At 39.2% G+C, this 17,455-nt stretch overlaps 1 protein-coding gene across 6 annotated transcripts in view; it reads right to left on the bottom strand.

Moving 5' to 3' along the window:
- TLN2 (talin 2) overlaps nucleotides 1-17,455 on the bottom strand; it is a 206,463-nt gene that overhangs the window by 117,728 nt on the left and 71,280 nt on the right. For 5 of the 6 annotated variants that reach the window (XM_040602224.1, XM_040602223.1, XM_040602228.1 and 2 more), the window contains one exon: nucleotides 2,435-2,605. In XM_040602224.1, the coding sequence (XP_040458158.1) occupies nucleotides 2,435-2,570 (136 nt within the window). In that variant the 5' untranslated portion in view covers nucleotides 2,571-2,605. Of the gene's footprint in view, nucleotides 1-2,434; nucleotides 2,606-6,519; nucleotides 6,538-17,455 lie in introns of those variants that run through there. The other variant, XM_040602225.1, reaches the window with a different exon arrangement.

The following is a 17,455-nucleotide window of genomic DNA, read 5'->3' as shown; positions in this document are numbered from 1 at the left end:
AAAAATTTCCTCACTGAGAGGGCGGTCAAGCACTGGCACAGGCTGCCCTGGGCGGTGGTGGGATCACCGTCCCTGGAAGTGTTTAAAAAACACAGAGCTGTGGTGCTTAGGGACATGATTTAGTTGTGGACTTGGCAGTTCTGGGTTAACAGTTGGACTTGGTGATCTGAAAGGCCTTTTCCAACCTCAATGATTCTATGATTGTAGAATTACACCCATAAAAACAATCTCGGGAAAAATTTGCATCTACTGCAGACTAAACACATGTCAATTGATTCTTTCAGAATCACAAGCAAATGTTAAAACTTTCATTGTCACAGAAGAACGAACCCAGGCTTAGGCTTCAAAGACCAAACTCCACGTTGACCAGACTGTCAGCTGAAGGTCCATCCATACACATGTAGAATTGTCACAGAGTACACTTGACTATCACAAACAGCCTAAACTACCGTTGACCAGCTGAGCCTGCTCTAATCGCAGTTGTACAGTTTATGGTAAAGGCTTTTTCCATACGAGCTGGCCAGCTGCATGCACACAGCCTGTTACAATAGCTCTGTGCAGGGTACCTTGTTTACTTTCACCATGTGTTCAGACCCTCTGATCAGACAGTCAGGTAAAAATAGCTGCGGTTTTGGGGCAATGTTTCATCTTTAAATGTCATGCATAGCAACAATTTACATTTAACAGCATTTACATTAAACACATGTTACTCATGCAAGTATATAAAAGACCTGACACTTAATTAATATAAATGTAACTGACTTACAGATGCACAATTTCAAAGGAAGAATCTTTCCAAAACTGAGTAAGAAGAAAAACTTTTCCTGCCGACCTTAATGAAAAATTCCCCTGAAAAGCTAAGTGATCCATATGTACAGAGATGTTTATGACACAAATTCAGTACAGAATTGGTTATGTAAAATTTTAGAATGTGTGCCTATAAATAGGTTGTGAACTTTAGAAGCATACAAAGTGCCTTGCACAGAGCACAGAATTACCATGGAAGTACAGGGTGCTCTGATACTAATTTCTGGGGAATGCACCCTAGTAATGAAATAGTAGTAGCTGTGCAACTTTCATGTTAATATTACGGCCACCTTTGTGCCAGCATGCAAGCTTGTTGGAGAAGTGAAATGTGCACAGTTGACAGTCATAATGCAGGACAAGTGCATTTGCTGTTGTGCAGGCACTAGTTTGATTGGTCTGTACTGCACCACTGCGAGTCTTCTGAACTAAAAGGCAAGCACACACATTTTTAACAGCCACAAGAAAGGGGAAAGGATATGTTAGTAACCTTATTTCTGTTCATCGCTCAGCTTCATAAAGTTGTTTGAAGTTCGCAACTGCACTGCAATCACAGATAAAGGAAAAGCCCCACTGTATAACCTGAGGAGAGTTCCTAGGCTTTTCTATGAGGTTCATTATGTTCAGGGATATTCATTACTCAATGTCTCTGATTCCAAGAGCTCTTCAAAATCACTGCCTTGAGAAATCAGTATGGTAAAAATGCACAGATTGTATCTGAAAATCAAAGCTCCATAACTTGATTCCTAAGGACTACTGCACAAGAAAAGCATTTTTAAGTGACAGTAATATTGTCCATTACCAGTAAGTTTCTCTAACAGTTTAGACAAGATTTTCCAAAAAGCTCTACAGGTTCAGAGCTATGCATAAAACTTAATAAACAATCTGCTTTAAGAATTACATTCCAGTGGCATTATAAACAGTACAGCAGCAAAGGGTTCTGAAGAATCTGATTTTTTTGACAACTTTGAGTATATTTAAACCTCAGCTTTTGTCCAAATAAAGATGTATCTCAGTCTGCATTCATCCGATTTGCTCAATAAATACAGACAGTTAAATTCGTTTAACACGTAGCAGCATTGTGACTATGGTATGCACAGCATGGTGATGCTTTTAGCTATTAACTGGTTTCAAACATGTCCCTTTGCACATTTTGGAAATGTCAAGCCATTCTGTAATCCGCTTCCTTTGCTGTGGCACAAAGTAAGTCTGCCCAGGTTTTCCTAGAAAGCATTGCCACAAACATTGCTTTAAAAAGACGGTACCACAAAAAATTGCTCTCCAAGCAGGGAAAAATGGTCTTTCAGACAAACAAGCAGTTTATTTAAGAAGTCAAAATTCCACAAAAAGGCATACTTTGTAGTAAAACCTCTGTCAGGATGGAAGGAAGAAAAAGAATCCAGATACTTTCTGTCACTTAAAAACCTGTTTGCACTTTGTGCATTTCACTCCAGAGCCTTATGATTTATACAAAAAACCCAAAACCTCCAACCTGAAAGACAAATGGAGGAACAGGACAGTGTAAAAAAACCCAACAACAAAACCAAACAAAAACCAACAAAAAACCATGGCTCTATGTTTATTTTCAATTCAGCCAATGAATTGACTAAGGACAAACAGAGGAACTCACCTTGCCCTGTCTGAGCCTCTGGCACTCGTTCACGAATGACTCTACAGGCATCATACACTGCAGTAGATGGTTCAAACTGCATCGTCTTCACTACATTGCACTGGCGGACACAGATCTTCAAAGAGAGCGCTACCATGGTGTCAAGTCACTTGCAAGTTCCTCCTAAATTATCTGAAAAAGCAGTGATGGCATTACTGCTGAGAATTTTCCATTTAATGCTTTAATAAGCTTAACTTTCATTAAAAAAATAAATTTAGTTCAGTAGAATTATAGGTATTCAAATGCAGTTTTATATAAAGTCTCATTAGCATCATCAAGCTAGAAACTATCCAAAACACCTATTTTCTTGGTAGATTGAAAATTCATTTTCAAAACGTGTACACATACTTAAACTTTGTCTAAGGTATGTCAAAATGGTGCATAGGAAAACAATACAATTATTAGGTATATTGCCAACATATTTACTACTGACAGAAAATTATTTTTCTCTCACATCTTTTTTATTAGACAATTAGATTAGCTGGTAACTAACAGCTTTAAGTAACTGCTTCAAGGAAAGCTGAAGATTCTAAATTGTGCAATACCACGCTGGTTTTTTTCAAGTCTCCTCACAGACCTGATACATGTTTTGATTCTGTTGCGCAGCTACCCAGAGCTCCAAGAATGAGTTATTTTTCAATCTGTTTCAGAACCTTCACTGAATATGACAGCATTTGTCTACAGAAACAGGAAGCTACAGATGCTTTTTGTTTTGTTTTTGTAGATAGCCTGGGTTTTGCCTCAAGTGTCTCCCCTTGCTGTCATAACACTCCAAACCACTCTTCCATCATTAGACTTTCCACAGTGATCTCCAAGAACTTCTCAGAACTGAAGTCCTTTCTGCATAAATACAGAATCTACTAGAATCCCCAAATCCTTTCGGCATAAATTCATGTATGCCTATTTTAAATAGGAGGATGTGAGATTCTGTGGACTACCAGCGCTGACAATAATTTGAGCAGGACAAATTCCAATAGTTAAAACAAAAATTTAAACCCCAGTTGTGCATCCCAGATACTCAGTACTGCTTGGCAAAAATGACTTTAAGGAATAGGAAGGAACCACCATTTACATTTCATCAACACATAGATGCAATGAGCTCAGTGACTGCATCCCTTCTCCAAGGCACAGACAGCAAACAAATCATTTCTCTACTGATAACATTTAGGAACAGCTTTGGCTCTAAGATATCCTCCCTCAGATTTTTGCGGCAGCCCATCCATCTGCCTCTCAAAAGCAAATCATCCTACTTCAGGGTTTTTTTCAGTAGTTCCAAGACCACTCACTACCAGTATGAAATATGATAAGACTATCCGACAAAGGCAAAGGGGTGAATGAGCAAAAACCATACCTGGAATGTTAATATACACACCTCAGTGCTTTCCTAATCTATCAGTGTCTAATAACAAAACAACCTGTAGGTTCTAGGCAGAGGTCTGATACACACATGAAGATCTACCCCTACTACCAAATACTAGTTCATAAAACCCATCCAAAAGGACTTTATGCTTCAGAAGTAATTGCTCAGTATAGCAGCAGCAGCAGCACAAAATAAACGGAAGACAAAAAATAAATCTCTGCAGTATTACACAGAGATTCACCATAATAGAGTTCAGTTTAGCACTTCTATAATTTATACATAAGCAAACCTCAGAGCATTACAAAAACAAAAATATCCAAAGAAACCAGAGACTGGAACAGTTTTTCACCATCCAGAATGGTCCTCAGAAGAATAACTATGTTCATGTGGGCTTATATGCATTGTCAAAAAAAAAAAAAAAAAGGTGGCACAACAACCAGCTGGAAAAGAGACAGATCAGCTTAGACAAGTGTGACCAAGCTGCTCAGAAGGCAGTTCTAATTCAGAGGTGACCTCTGGAACCTGGCTGTCACCTTCCAGTGTGGTAAGGTGAGTCACAACTCCTGCTCCCTCCCCGTCTGCTCAGTGTGTTGAAGCAGGGCCACTGTAACACAACCCTCTGAACTCCCGCTCTCCCCTATTCTCTACTCCTCTTAAAAGGAGGAAATGATACAAAGTGAAACCAGTGACCAGGTAAATTCTAGAAAAAGCTTTCCTCTCCTCTTTGCTTCCTACTGCACCTTAAGGTAACACTTGCAAGCCACACACATCACATCTTCAGACTTCGTCTATCTTGTCTATTAAGAGGAAAAATGGATACTGACCTTCTATTCACTTTCCCATGAACAAGCTTCAGTCTTAACCTTTGGCATGAATGACTTTGGTCATTCAGAAAAAATATAACCACCACCATCTTTTCAAAAAGTAACTTGAGTAGAGGCATTAAAAGATGCCTCCTCTTTTCTGCTGACATATGAAGGAGTAATACAGATGATTGAATCTGTATTCTCTGACATGAAAGCAAAGTGAACATAATACAGTTGCCACAGGCACAACTGCAGCACCTTCAGAAAGACCAAACTAAACATTTTAAGGTAGAAAACACGGTCCACCTGAAAAACCTGTGTGTGTAATGAAACGAATGACTGCTTTCTGGTACGGCATACTAGACAAGTGACTGAACAGTCATAAATTAGCACCTGACTTGAAAATTTCATGCCATACAAATCCTGTATTACCAACACTGACGGCAGTGGGTCCCGTGTAATATCATACTTCCTACTTATAACCAAACCTTTCAGTATTTCAGAAAATAACATCTTCTTTTAAGGTGAAGAGTCACAAGGTTATGGCATGAAAATAGATATAGATACGGTTACTTGCAAACAGAAAAATCTACTTAATCTTTTAATTGACTCTTTTATAAGTAACACTCAAAAATGGATTTTAAAAAAGGGCACTAACTTAATATCAAGGAACATCCTAATTCAGTCCAGTGTCTAACCTCCCTTTATGAATGTAGAAAAAGGGGCAAAGAAAAAACTGCTCATGAAGACTGACCATGAAACTTTAATTGGAAAAATAAAATGTGTATTAAAATACTCTGATAAAATTATTTTGTAATTTTATATTATTTTGTAAATTTTGTAATATATAAAATTTGATAAAATTATGTGATTTTGCAGTTTGTACTGCTGCTTTTACTAGGTTAGAAGAAATTTAGCAAACCAGAGCATTCAGGTAAACCTGATCTCACCTTTAAGATCCAGAACAAAGTCAGAACTTGAAAGCAGCTTGGCCAGTGCAGCATTGTAGCACACACTTGAGAAATTTAAAAACAAGCAGAGGCCCCATTTCTTAAAATTTAGGGGGAAAAAGTTCTTTTGAAATACATTAAGTAGTTTTTCCACTTGTTAATATTTTCACTTTGTGATCGTGCATCACAGAAACCATAAAACCGTGTCAGAAGGAACCTCAAGAGACAGTCTAGCCCAGCCCCTTGTGTTGCAGTGAGGCATCCCTGCGCTGTCCCAGCCAGATGGTCATTCAATCCATTCTGACAAGGCTCCACTGAAATGGAGTCCACAACATCCACAGGGAAGCTGCTCCATTTTTTTCTTTTTACTACTTCTACATTTTCAGTGGTTCCCTCCTACCCACCCAAGTTTTCAACCTAGGTCTTCCACTCTGCAAAAGAACCTTTTTTCCTTCCCTACATAAACAGACATGGAAAATTGATCCTTGTCATCTCTAATACATTTTTTACAAATTGGGAACCTGTTACTGTGTCCTCCCAATTGTGTCTCCTTCTTTTCAGGGTCAAATTCAACTCTTTAAAGAAGGAAGGACTTAAATAAATCAGCAGTCTGGTCTCCTTCAACTCAGTGCTCTTGGTTTCACAGACACCAAAGGATGCTTTATTCAAATATGAGCTTATGAAAAAAGCCCATGAGTTATCAGCTCCCTCCAACACCATGTTCTCAAACATCAGAGAAGGGTTTTCATCTGCCTCCCCCAGATTACCCTCAGGCTTTAAACCTTCCCATTTGGCTTTCAGTAATAACCAGGATAAGCAGTTTCCATCCCCTGGGTAACAGCCAAAATAAGACAGCTGTTTTTTCTCAAAAGAACTAAGAACTTGGTCAGGAAAAAGGGCCGAGATCACAGAGAAAAAAGGAAAAAATACCTTCCGTATTCCCTTTGTCTTCTATGCATTGATTCACACCACATTTAAATATTTTTCTGTGCAGGCAATGGACTCTTTTTGCTCCCCAGTTATCACTCAGTCTCTGGAATGGCTGACCAAAAGTCAAGGGGTTCCTGGAAATTAAGAGGGTTTTGGAAGAAATGGTTTGCCTGGTACTAAGTCTAATGCTCTGTGAGTAATGAAGTAGGTAATTTCTAAATCGGACTGTGACTGGTCTATCCTGGCAAGGCTGCAGACTGAAGTAACAAATTATGGATCTGACCGGGAGAGGTAGCAGTACCTCTAAGCTTTTAAAAACAACCACACAGGTCATCAGTGAGATCACCCAGTGCCTGCAGCTGTGTATCAAGAGTGTGTACGTCAAGACATCAAGTTGACCCATCATGCTGCCCAGGTTCTCGGCAATCCCAACAAACCAAGTCTATAACCAGTGCCTGAATTACAATGAGCAGGTCTGTGTGCTCAAGGAGATACCTTGCCAACAAAGCAAACAAGCAAAAACATTTCAAACGTATAAATCCCAAGATATTATCAAGTGCTGAAAAGTAAGATGTAAACATGAGGCAATATTAAGGTTCTTCAGAGTAAAGTAAGTCCAACTTGGAGGAACGCCTGCCATTCTGCCTGCAGTTCAGCAACAGCATAACCACAGCAACAACCGGCTCCCCTTCAGCTCCAGAAGTTAACATCCCTCCCACAACTGCCAGTGTTTCTGTTTGCATAATCACTTTCTCAACCAATTCTGACACTTCTTTTTTTGGGGGGTGGGGGTGTTTTGACCATTACATTTTTTGAAGAATCATTCCCTTACTTTTTGATAGAATTGAGTTATGGAGTGATCATACACATGATTTGCCAGGACACCCAAGGCAGTAGGTACTCTCCAGCAGAGCAGCAGGAGCAACACTTGGTAAAGAACAGTCACTGTTCCAGCCTCTGGCCACTGTCCCTTGGGAGGATAAAGCTCGCAGCAGCACCTGCGCTCCCATTTGCACTGCCTTACTTCAGCTCAGCTGACGTTCCTGTATCCTGCCCAAAAGCTCCCTGCGTAGACACACTCACAGCAACTAGAGCCAGGATGTTGTTACTGCTAAATTACAATAGCTATGGGCTTAGAAGCACATACATACTCAATGAACAGTTAAACTATTATTCTTTCATAAATTCTCTTCATTAAAAGAAATTCTGACATTCTAGAGACCAATATCTACAAAACTAAACATCTCTTTACCTCTTGTAAAGCAGGCATTTTCAGTGAAACAGTTTGAACATTAAATAGAAAAAAAATGTTCTTTGCTGAAATAGTTAGAAATAGTTATAGATCTGAACATTCTATTTTCCTTGAAATAAAATAAATCTGTAAAATTCCATTAATTTGTTTGAAACAAAACAAGCCAGAAATCAAAGGCAAATCATAAACTAATAAATCAAAACCATAAATATATTTGTTTGAGAAATGTCCCCAAAGTAACAGGAAAAAGGTCCATGTCAAAGGACATCCACCCTTAATTTCCACTGGGAGTTCATTTAAAATTGCTTTTCCTCCTGGTATCATTCAAGAGGAGCAAAACAGAACCAACCAACACTTAGCAGAACCCCCAGATCTGAGTAACGTACTCATTTCCTCCTGCACCTTTTCCTTCAACAGTTCGAACAATATTTTCTACACACTCTCTGTGCTACCACAGTAAGAAGTGAATAGTTTTTGCACGGATTTACTCTCCCACTTCCTTCTTCCATACAGCTTGGCTGTCCCCTGTTGAAGGACATCAATATAACCACACAGTCAGCAGGAAATTTACTTTTCAGATAAACATTCAAGAATGATTAATGGCCCCATGCTCCGTTCAGCAGAAGCACCACATTCTGTACCACATGGCACAGGCAACCTAGCTAGCATTTGAACTGAGGCAATACCAATACTGTTGGAGTAACTATACTATTGAGTAAAATCAGTAAATAATAAAACCAGAAAACTGCATCTGGAACTTTAACTATATGGGCAAAAATTAACGTCATGGTTCAGTAATGCCAAACCTGTAGTGCTGCAGTACTCAGTGGTACTCGGCTGTAAGTATGTATAAATCTGCATGGTTACAGATGTTCTTTATTCAGGCTCCTAGTGCAACACCCCCCCACCCCCACCACCCACCACCCCCTATAAATAACAGGAAAATGAACCAGTGGGATAAGAAACTTACTTCTTTCAGGTTCCCCCCAGGTCTTCTTTCTATTCCCCTCCCAACAGGTGACTAGCATCAACAGTACCTCTCTCCCTCCTCCTGAAATTCTTCCTGAATGCAGAAAATTCAGCACATGAAGGATTGGCACATCCTGACAAATGCTTAGGTCCTTTGTATTTACTGGAGTAGTTTGTATGAAAACTACTAAAAAGCAGTTTACAGAAAATGCACCATCTAATTCTGGCTGCCATATTATGTCCATGCATTGTTACTAGATCTGGATGACTAGATCTGACATTTTACAACACTTCGTGTAGTTGCTGGCTCAGTCTGCCTACCAATTAATTAAGCAACACAGCATCAAAAGACAATGACAAAAGTACAGATTTCCTAGAAACATCAACTACCGTTACTTGCAGTATGAGATAACACTAAAATATTCTCAGTAGTTGGCTTTTAACAGTGCTGAAGTTGGTGGACTTTTTTAAACTCATGATGATGCACCAAAGATTTCCCAAATCACTTTCACCACAGTAATAGATATGCACTGCTGCTGTATCACTACTAATTTGTTTGTGCTACTCCACGGCCAAAGTATTTTCGTTAACAATAAAAAAAAGTGAAACCGGTATCTATAGTCCCTTTTCTCCATAATGTTTTCCTCCTTTGCACAGTACACACACTTTCTTCTTAGCCTGTGCACAAAAAGAGTTCATGGAAATGTTCAAGGTCCTACGGAGCAGCCTGTCCAGTCATTTGCAAGCCAATTTAAGAAAAAAACTCAACACCATTCATCTCTTGCAGAAAATATTTCTAGACCAAAGGAAGTTTTAATGTATCAAAATTTGCTCACGGTTTTACCCCAGTCACTCCAGAAATCAAGGCCAGCCTGTTCTATTTGTTCCACGCTTCAGAGAGGTACCTCACTGGGTATTTTTTGTCCAGCAAGTACCTCACCCACATTACAAAGAGGGATATGAGTGACCCAAGCCGTAGGCTTCTGCTCTAGTGGGAAACTTCTCGGTCTTCTGACCATGAGGAGAATCTACAGGAAACTAAACAGCACCACCAAGGAATCTGAGAATCCTTTGGTTGGTGCTAAACTACTCTGCTGCTCCCACAAATGGCTTTCCTAACCAGCTCCTTACAAAGCCTTCTGTAACAGTACAGAATAATGAGTTGTCTGCTCTTTCTGAATTTGTCTTTGTTAAAAGCGTTAAGGTGGATGACACCCGTACTGATGATGTTCAGGTTTGCCCTAGTTAAAAAGCTTGTATGACTTTTGCAAGGCTCACTGGGTGGGTTCTGAATCAGTGAGGGATCCAACTCTGCGCTACTTTAAAAGTATACAGTCAAATCAATACTATGGATGTGAGTCTTGGGTAACGTACAGAACATGTCTGTTCCACTATACCTTGCTCAGATTAACTAGCACAATAAAATGGCAATTACAAAGACTCCAGAAAAGATTCCCCAAGAAATTATATCGTACCTGAGAATCCAGCTCTGCTAGACTGGGAAGGTGGCATTGACATTACAACTGCCTCATCAGCTGCTGTACAAGAGACAGTTATCTTGAGAAGGATTTTACAAGGGCTTTCAAGAGACATGTAACCCAGGCTAAAAGGCTGTGTCTTCAAATATTGACAAGGACAAGTCTGCATGACATAATTCCAACAGGAATCAACTATCATCAAGCTAAAAGTATACAGTAAAACAGCAGAATGGCTTATCAGATACATAGGAGAAATGAGATTTAGAGGGGAGACCAGTTAGTGAACACTGACCTCCTTGATCACTCACATGCCCACCTGGCTTACCCTGTACACTCCTACCCCAACGTCTGCGACGTCTGACAGCTGATGGGGCCATGACATTATCTGTGTACTTTGAGCTGCACTGCTAAGCAGAGAACGCAGAGTCTCAGCTTAATATTCTCTCTGCTTAATGCTATGAGGATATGAACACTTCTTTGCCTTCCATTTCACACCCTTGCCAATACAGCATTTGAAGTAGAACACAATCCAAAAATATCTGCATTGCTAAACTAGGCAAACGCGGAACAGCTAACACTGACACTGTCAACCACGGACTACGCCCAACCAGTTAAAGGAAAGTTGCCACTGCCGGTGCTATGGTTAAAAGCAAAGCTTTGCGATGATTTAGTAGAGGTCTGTCTCCCTGGAGATATTTCTTAACTGGTTCATTCAGGCTTGAGCAAACACAAATCTAGGTCATGAGACTGTCACAGTCTAAAAGCCTGCATGTGTACATGTTAGTATAGGCAAAGTTATGTATTTTTATACTAGATTAACTTTGTAAGAAAATCCAGTGGGACAGAAGTTCTCTATTCTTTTCAGTACTCCCCCCACCCAACTGCTGTCCCAGGGCATCAGGAAATCAGGACACATTACGTTGTCTGTTTTTCCCACTGCTGAACGCCTAATTCTACTCCAAAATACCAAATACTTCTTTAGTGGACTGTTGCCCAGCCCAGTAAGAACTCCTTAAGCAAAAGGCACTCAAAAATACAAACCCAGCTGTACTGACAGCTACACATGGTACTTCCAGAATTATGAATGTAAATGAAAGCGTCATCCTTCAGAATCAAGGATGATGAAACCACAAGGCAGGCAAGTGGGCAGATGATTGCACAGGCATGAAGGATAACAACGCACATATTACTACATACCCACAGTGGCACTTAAACTAGCTGATACCTTATGTGCTTAACATATAAAAGGTCACACTGCTTCTTTCCAGGGAAGATCACCCTCTCTTTAGTGCTCCACTGCTGTCAATTTGTAACTCGTTTATACCACAAGGCTCTCAAGGGTGCTTAAGGGGTGCTACTAATATGCCTTCTTGGAACACTAGGCTGATTCTCCAACACAACACTGCATAGGAGCTGAATGATCATCTGTGGGTTGTATGCCTGAAACGTATGGACATATGTCATAGCAAGGCCCTCATCATCCACTCGTTGATGGACAAGACACTGAACATGTCACCACTGGTCAGCTGCTTTGCCATGGCACCAAGAACTGTGTGAAGAGGTGCTTCAGCAATAACTATCACTGGTGTGCAAGTGTCACGCTTGTAAACACTGGACTGGAAATTGCATCTTGTCAGTGAGTTGAGAAGGGAGCAGTATGCACTCTTCTGGTGGCTGGAAAGGAGAAAAAAAACCCGACCCTCAAGTTTCCCTCTAATTAGTTCAAAGACAAAGGCAAGAGCAGTAAATGAATAGATTATAAGCTGATGTTCTAAATGATGTTCTAAAGGCAATGAGTACAAAGATACCAACTTAGGGAGTCCAAAAGGAGCCTGACAAGCTCAGGCACTGCATGCTGTCTGGGGTGCCTAGTCAGAACGCTTGAAGCTTGAACAAGCAAGCAAAAAAAGCATAGTCCTTCCTTCCATCAGTTATAATACAAGGAACTTAACACTGTACAGCACAAAACAGCATTTATCTTCTGTTTCTAAATGTGCACAGACAATTAAAGTGCAAGACCTCTCATATGCCCCCCTGCCCCGAGAAAAGCTGGACTCAACCACAATGCCTGCATACGCACAGCACACATCCTGATAAACAAGTTTACAGTTAAAACCTTCAAGAGTATCAGGAAAAATTCACAGCATTTATCTGTAGCATGCAATACTGAATCTTAAAAACAAACCACCTGAAAAAAAAACCCAGTAAAATGAAGGTGAACTAGGGCAAGCTTTGAAAGGCTACTGTGAAAGCAGACTTTAATTCTTAGTAAGCACTAATCATGTTGTTCTCAGTTCACACGTTATAGCTGTAGAGGAACAGCATCTATTTTGCTAAGAACCCAGCAGGGAAGTACCCCCAAGCAGAATTATGCAAGAGACCAAAATATTTTATTCTAATTAAGAGTTGTTTATAGGACAGTCAGCTTATTAGCAATTCAACTACAGTTTGCTTTTTAAGTCAAAAGGCATATTTGCAAACTAACTTACTCGCATGTATCTTCAAAAGGAAGTACGAATTACAAGGGACTACAGGAGGAATCTCATTTTCCAACCAGAGCTGAACCAGCTGTTGGATAACAGAAGCTGAGCTTGGGGCTTCCAGGCTTTTGTTTTTAGTTTGCAAGAACACTGCAGGAGAAAGCTGAAAACAGAACATGAGTTTCTGTAGGAATCAAAAGCGAATCAACATCTTTTTTCTAGGTTCCTCTCCAAATTAAATGTTCCTGAAGTAGAGAGGAGCTCTTTTAAAAGAGTCCTCAGGAAGATGGTAGTAAAGATGTTAACAGATTCCAGGAGTATAATTAAAACCAGTATCTGAGGTATAGAAGACTACTTTTTTTTTTTTTTGGTGGGGTTTTTGCTGTTGTTGTTTTGGGTTTTTTTGAGGGGTTTGTTATTAGGGGTGTTTGTCTTTATTTTTTTAAACCAGAATACTGCTTGTAAGGTTAATCTAGTGCCATCACAAGAGCTGTAACTTGCTTACAGTGGGATATATACTTACACAGCTTCCAATATAATTTCTGATTTCTGATGATGTAAGAGCACATAGGTAAATTATAGGATAAGAAGAATAAATGAAGAAGAATACTTTCTTTTCTGTTGAAGAGTTAAGCTGATAGAAACTGATTTTCCAAAGCAGGAGATTTGATTATTTGAAGCATTTCACCCACAGATCCTAAATCATACTAACAACAGTAATAGGTTGAACTACCAAGTGGGCTGTTAAATCCAGGCTTGCACAGTTCTGCATATGCATACCCTTTTCAACTGCTGAAATGTTAGACAGTTTTGAAGGACAATTTTTAAGTCTTTATGTCCATGTTACAACCTTTGATCACACTCACTTCAATGCTTTTTTTTCACTGAATCAATTCAAAACCACTCAAAGGTCTGAACTATGCCTGCCATTCTTGGCAAATGCCCCAAAGTAGGATGTAATAAACTAGTCAGAGTTGTTAATTTAGTCATTAAATGACACAGCCAGGATACAACCTCTTGGGCTGATCTACTGTGGTCTAAGTATTACTCTGCATTTCCTTATTTTTTTTATTTTTTAAGTGACATGCATAGGCAGAGCTTAGAATATGTTATGAGTTTTGTACAGTAATATACTCTGCCCATTCAAAAGAAAATGAATGAATCTTTTTCTTCAGGTCCAGAAACAGTATTTTTAAGTTCCAGATACAATATCATGGTAAAACACATGAGGATTCTTCTGATGCTTTCCTCCCACCCTCCTGAACATCACCTGATGCTGTCCTGGAACTTTTTGATCATTTTCTTGAAGGAGAATGGCAGTCAGCAGTTACTTCACACATACGTCACTCAATTACCTACCTTAGGGAACATGAAGGCAACTAATGGTTCGCTCAAGTTTCTCACAAGCTTTATAAAAAACATTCTTTATTCATTATGGAAGTTGAAGTACTGAATAAAATAAAATCCACTTAGCCACTGAAATAAATCCATACTGATCATTTTGATCAGCATTATGATCCAGAACTTGATGAAGTAGACAAATCTTCAGAAACAGCCTTTGCTACACAAAACAACGAAATTAGTGAGGCTCAAGTAAAATTATTTTTTGCCAGTCCCATCATGGGGTTTATGTGGAATAGTTCTCTCTGCCATCACCAATTTGATCTGAAATGGAGGATTTAATAGGCACTGAAACTGCTTTCAGTAGGCTTTCATCCATTTATCCCAGCAATCGGTTAACACCATCATTTAAAACAGTTCACTGCAATAGGAGGTGAGGGAGGGAAAAAAGTAAACATTTAAAAATGGTATTTGAATGAATGCAACTGTAACCTAGCAAGTTGGCACTCCACCTGTTTAATAAGCTCAGAAGAACTTGAGGGAGGACTACACAGAACTGGTAGTCACTGACAACCAAACCATCACCTCCATGATGAACCCCATCTGCTTATTCAGAAGCTTCACAAATTGAGGATGAAGGCAAAGGGATTCCCGATTTGGAAAACCATTATTTCTTGCAGGCCCATTTGGAAAGCAGAATGCTCAGCAAAGAGCTCAGTCATTTAGTGAAAATTTAGGATGAGGGTTAGGGGCTGACTGTCATTTGTATTAAGCAAAGCAGGTCCTAGTCAGAAAGTTATAGCTACTCTTCAGGCAAGCTAACCCAAATTTTCTCTGATCAAGTACACAGAGTGTGTTAAAGCTTATTTTATGTTAAAACAGCCATATATCAAAAGATGAAGTGAACTTTAAAACTGTATAGTTCAATATAAATTCAAGTGCTTGAGCTACTATTTTTACTTAAACCTTCAGCATCTACTGAGCTTGTCAGTGATACAAATGATAGCAAAATCACTGTCATCGGAAACATTCATTCCCATAGTGTCTTTTCCCTTGAGACAGTGATTAAAAAACAAACAAACAAATAAATTTTAAAAAAGGCAGTTAAGGGGATACTGAATGCTATCTGTCTTTCCTACCAGGATGTAAGTCCAGAACTTGTTATATCAGTACAAAGCTCTCCCATCCCAAATGCTCAGCATGCAACCTAACACTAACCTCCATAACACATTACATCTGCCTGAACACAAACAGCATCAGGTACTGATGGGTCCCGTCTTCTTGTTAAACCCTGCCGCTATGTGCCCTTTGTACAAGTCAGATACTTACTACAGTTCCAACAATAAAACATTGCTGCAAAAGTAAAGAACAACATATTGTGCTGATAGCCTACTGTGACAGGTTAATCGAAACTAATAGAAACAATTAATAGAAACTAAGAATAGGTAACTATGTGCAGTAAACACAAAATCTTAGGGCTTACTGAGGTAAATATGATGCGGTCATTCAAGAAACTACCACATGCTAATACAGGATTAAGGAGAATCATAATAAGAATCAGACAGTATTAGAAAGCATATAAGAAGCCATACGGTACAGTCAACTATGACAGGGTTGAACTACTAAGGTTTCTAATACTTTAGGTATTTGATTCTCTGACCTGTACATAATAACATTTTATAAAGTCGAGTTTTGCTTTAATATTTAAGCACCTCTTACTGTGACTAACATCAAGTACCATTGTTGTTTTCCCAGCAACTCTCAGATATTTTAATTTAAACTTGTTATGTACACAAAACTCTGCTGTCATCATGGACATGTCGCCTTGAAACAGAACGAAGCACACACCAAAGGAAACATGAGTAAAATTACACAGCTGACAAAAGCCCAAATTAGGGTAAGACAAAGAAAGCCCAAAGGTTAAAACTGCAAAAGAGTCAACATCAACCTACCAACCAAGCTGGCAGCAGTACTTCTAACAGAATTTGTTGCAAGCAAAGTAATTCCCTGTTGTATTCCTAATATGAACCAGAACATATGGTTATGGGCCTGGAGTCAAAATGGAAAAAACCCACTAAGCGCTTCCCACAGACACGTTTCAGACTCAGAGATACATTTTTGGTGTCACTTAGGCAGAGTGTTACCAGCGTTGAAATTTCACATTCATTTCTCCCTGCAAAAACAATTGGACAAAACCAGCGATCCTACCGACTCAACCCAATGCAACATTTTTCTGTGCAGAACGTTATTGAAGAGGCCTGAGACGGGAGTCATAGCATGGAGTTTTTAGCAACAAAGGACCATGACAATTCACTGGAAAGGACTGGCCAGAGAGACCCTTGCAAAAACAATCCTGAAAAGACATGGAGCGAACAATGGGAACTAGACCATGCAATTCCTCTCTGCCTGTTCAAGTTCCATGAAGAGACAGGTTGTCAAGGATCAAACTGTCAGGCAAGACCACCAGAACGATTCACTAATGGCATTTCTTCAACCTTTACTTTACATAGCCACATCCATCGGAACTACCCCACACACTGCTGGACTGATTCTTGCAACAAAGTGTGGGATGTTAGAAGCCAAGACACTGCACACTTGGCTTAAGTCAATTAGAATACCTGGGTATATGAACTGTTTTTCAAAACTTGAGCTATTACTCTCTTATTCCCTCACTATCAGACCAAATCAGGTTTCCAAAAAAAATAAGTACAGAAAAGAAATAAGAGGAAATAAAACAATCCATATCAAGTCAAACAGTTTAACAGCTTTTTTTTTTTCCCCATTAGCATCATGTAGTTCACTGCAGTGAATACTTTAGCACACTTATCTTTCCACCTAATAATATTTATTGGAGAATTCAAAACAAAGCCAATCACTACTTGAATTTAAATTATAATTAACGCAGTTATGTTTCTACCTCTTAAATACTCTGGTCTCAATACCATCTACTACAGTATTATCCAGACAATTTTTGCCTACAAGCAATCACAATTTGGAATCAATATGAGATTAATCCAATTTCTGTATAAAAACTCATTCTTTATCAATTTTCACGTCACAGAGATAACAGAGTTTACAGAAAATAGTAAAAATCAACAAAAAATTTGCATGTCAGCAAAGACAGCAATACCAATCTAACATACATCCCCCGCTAGAAAGGTGGTCACACAGAACTGTGATAACTTCCTCATAACCTGGCAAATGCTGGGGAAGTATTTGTAACAGTTTACGCACAGTCTAGGACTCAAACGATGCATTCATAAAACATGTCAAATCGAAAAACAGCAAATCATGCAATCTCCTTCCAACACATTTAAATAGCTACTAAAAAAAGCTTTTCCTGCTCTTTCAACCTCCATCACCTACTTGAGATTTACTATGAATACAGTTACCAACCATGGTTTACAATATCTAGA

Source organism: Falco naumanni, chromosome 7 (genome assembly GCF_017639655.2).
Source record: "Falco naumanni isolate bFalNau1 chromosome 7, bFalNau1.pat, whole genome shotgun sequence".
Lineage (NCBI taxonomy): Eukaryota > Metazoa > Chordata > Aves > Falconiformes > Falconidae > Falco > Falco naumanni.
The sequence above is the reverse complement of the archived record's forward strand: the minus strand, read 5'-3'. Positions and strand labels throughout refer to the sequence as shown.